Raw genomic sequence first — 1,447 nt, 5'->3', positions numbered from 1 at the left:
AGTAGAAACTTACAAAAAAGCTTATGGTTTCAACATCAAGCCCATGAGGGACCAAGAGCATTGGACAAAGATGGAAGGAGTGGAGGTGTACCCATCTGTGTACACCAAGGTCATGGGTAGACCAAGGAGAAATAGAAAGAAAGATCCAGAAGAGAAGCTTGACAAGGAAGGTGGGAAGAAACTGACTAAACATGGTGTAACTATGCACTGCTTTATCTGTGGAGCAGGAAATCACAACAAGAAAGGTCACAAGAAATGGGAAGAAACCAAAAGAGAGGCACCACTAGCAGAAGATGATGATTTAGAAGAGGAGTTTGATGATCCATCCATAATTTCAGTAAGTTAAAATCTGACATACTCGAGCTACTTTTTGTCATATGTGCAACCTAACCTGTTATATTTGTAGAACATCATGGCACACACAGTTCATCCATCAATGGATCCAACCCAAACACCAGGATCAATGGTTTTTCTCATGCAACAAATGGTAAAGTTCAGAAATCGCGGTGTTCACATTTCTGAATTTTCTTTATACGTCTGAACTAAACCCTTCTCTCAAACATTGTCTACAATATCCAGGAGAGGATGTCATATCAACCAGTCATGGACCATGGACCTCTTCCCGAATCTTCATTTGTTGCACAAGCCAGAGCTAGCATTCCTGCACATAGAGTGACAACTACTATGGCAACTGGAAGAGTGAGAAGGAGGGGTGTTACTGAAGATATACCAGAGGATGTGCCTCAGTCCATCCAGCAAACAAGTGATAATGTAAGAGGTAGGAAGAGGCATGCTACAGGAGGTGGTGGTAGAGGAAATGCTGTAAGAGATGGGAGAGGAAATGCTACAAGAGGTGGGAGAGGAAATGCTACAGGAAGAGGTACAATTTATGTACTCTACAACTTGCTTTGCATTACATTGTTGTCAATTTTCATGTTCTCAATTGTCATGTAAACAGGAAGTAGAAGGACAGGAGGAGTAAGTGCAAGAGGAAGAGGCGCAAGAGGGAATGATGGAAGGGGAGGAGGTGCAAATGCCAATGGAGGAGGGACTGGATTAGGGGTTGGATTATGGAACTTGATGTTTGGAGCTGATGCCGATAGGTCCCGTGTGGCAGCAGAGGAAGAGCCAATCACACAAAACGCACCAGAAGGCAATGAGTGGGATGATGACTTCCTCTACATGTAGATGTGAAAACTGATGCACAAGTTTATGACTGAACTTTATGGAATGCAACTATGTTCACCAATGAACTTGATCTATTTCTTTAGGGCCTCTTTACATGTAATGAACATGTCAGTTTACATGCTTTCTTTTATTTTGTTCTATTTCCATTTTTATCTTTTTACTTATTTTCTTGTTTCTATTTTCTTTTACTTATATAATAGTTTATAGTTGAGGTAATATCACTGGTGGTGACTTAACTTGGCATGGATGTTCAGTTTGG

The 1,447-nt window shown here is 41.1% G+C and overlaps 1 protein-coding gene across 1 annotated transcript; it reads left to right on the top strand.

The window, feature by feature from the left end:
* The first annotated feature begins 19 nt into the window (after positions 1–19).
* On the top strand, positions 20–1,397 carry LOC123178086 (uncharacterized). The gene is made up of 4 exons (XM_044591393.1): positions 20–337; positions 407–487; positions 580–880; positions 959–1,397. Exons 1-4 carry the CDS (start codon positions 44–46, stop codon positions 1,186–1,188), a joined length of 906 nt encoding a protein of 301 aa, XP_044447328.1. The 5' UTR covers positions 20–43; the 3' UTR covers positions 1,189–1,397.
* The last annotated feature ends 50 nt before the right edge of the window (positions 1,398–1,447 follow it).

This window comes from Triticum aestivum, unplaced genomic scaffold, assembly GCF_018294505.1.
Source record: "Triticum aestivum cultivar Chinese Spring unplaced genomic scaffold, IWGSC CS RefSeq v2.1 scaffold329822, whole genome shotgun sequence".
In the NCBI taxonomy this organism is placed as follows: domain Eukaryota; kingdom Viridiplantae; phylum Streptophyta; class Magnoliopsida; order Poales; family Poaceae; genus Triticum; species Triticum aestivum.
This window is presented reverse-complemented; position numbering and strand designations above follow the sequence as displayed.

What these genes read in the sequence shown, in the direction of transcription:
- LOC123178086 (XM_044591393.1), top strand. Translation starts at nt 44, where the DNA reads ATGAGGGACCAAGAGCATTGGACAAAGATGGAAGGAGTGGAGGTGTAC. An exon ending in ATGATCCATCCATAATTTCA is followed by an intron (nt 338 to 406) that starts GTAAGTTAAAAT and finishes TTATATTTGTAG; the next exon opens with AACATCATGGCACACACAGT. An exon ending in TTTTTCTCATGCAACAAATG is followed by an intron (nt 488 to 579) that starts GTAAAGTTCAGA and finishes TACAATATCCAG; the next exon opens with GAGAGGATGTCATATCAACC.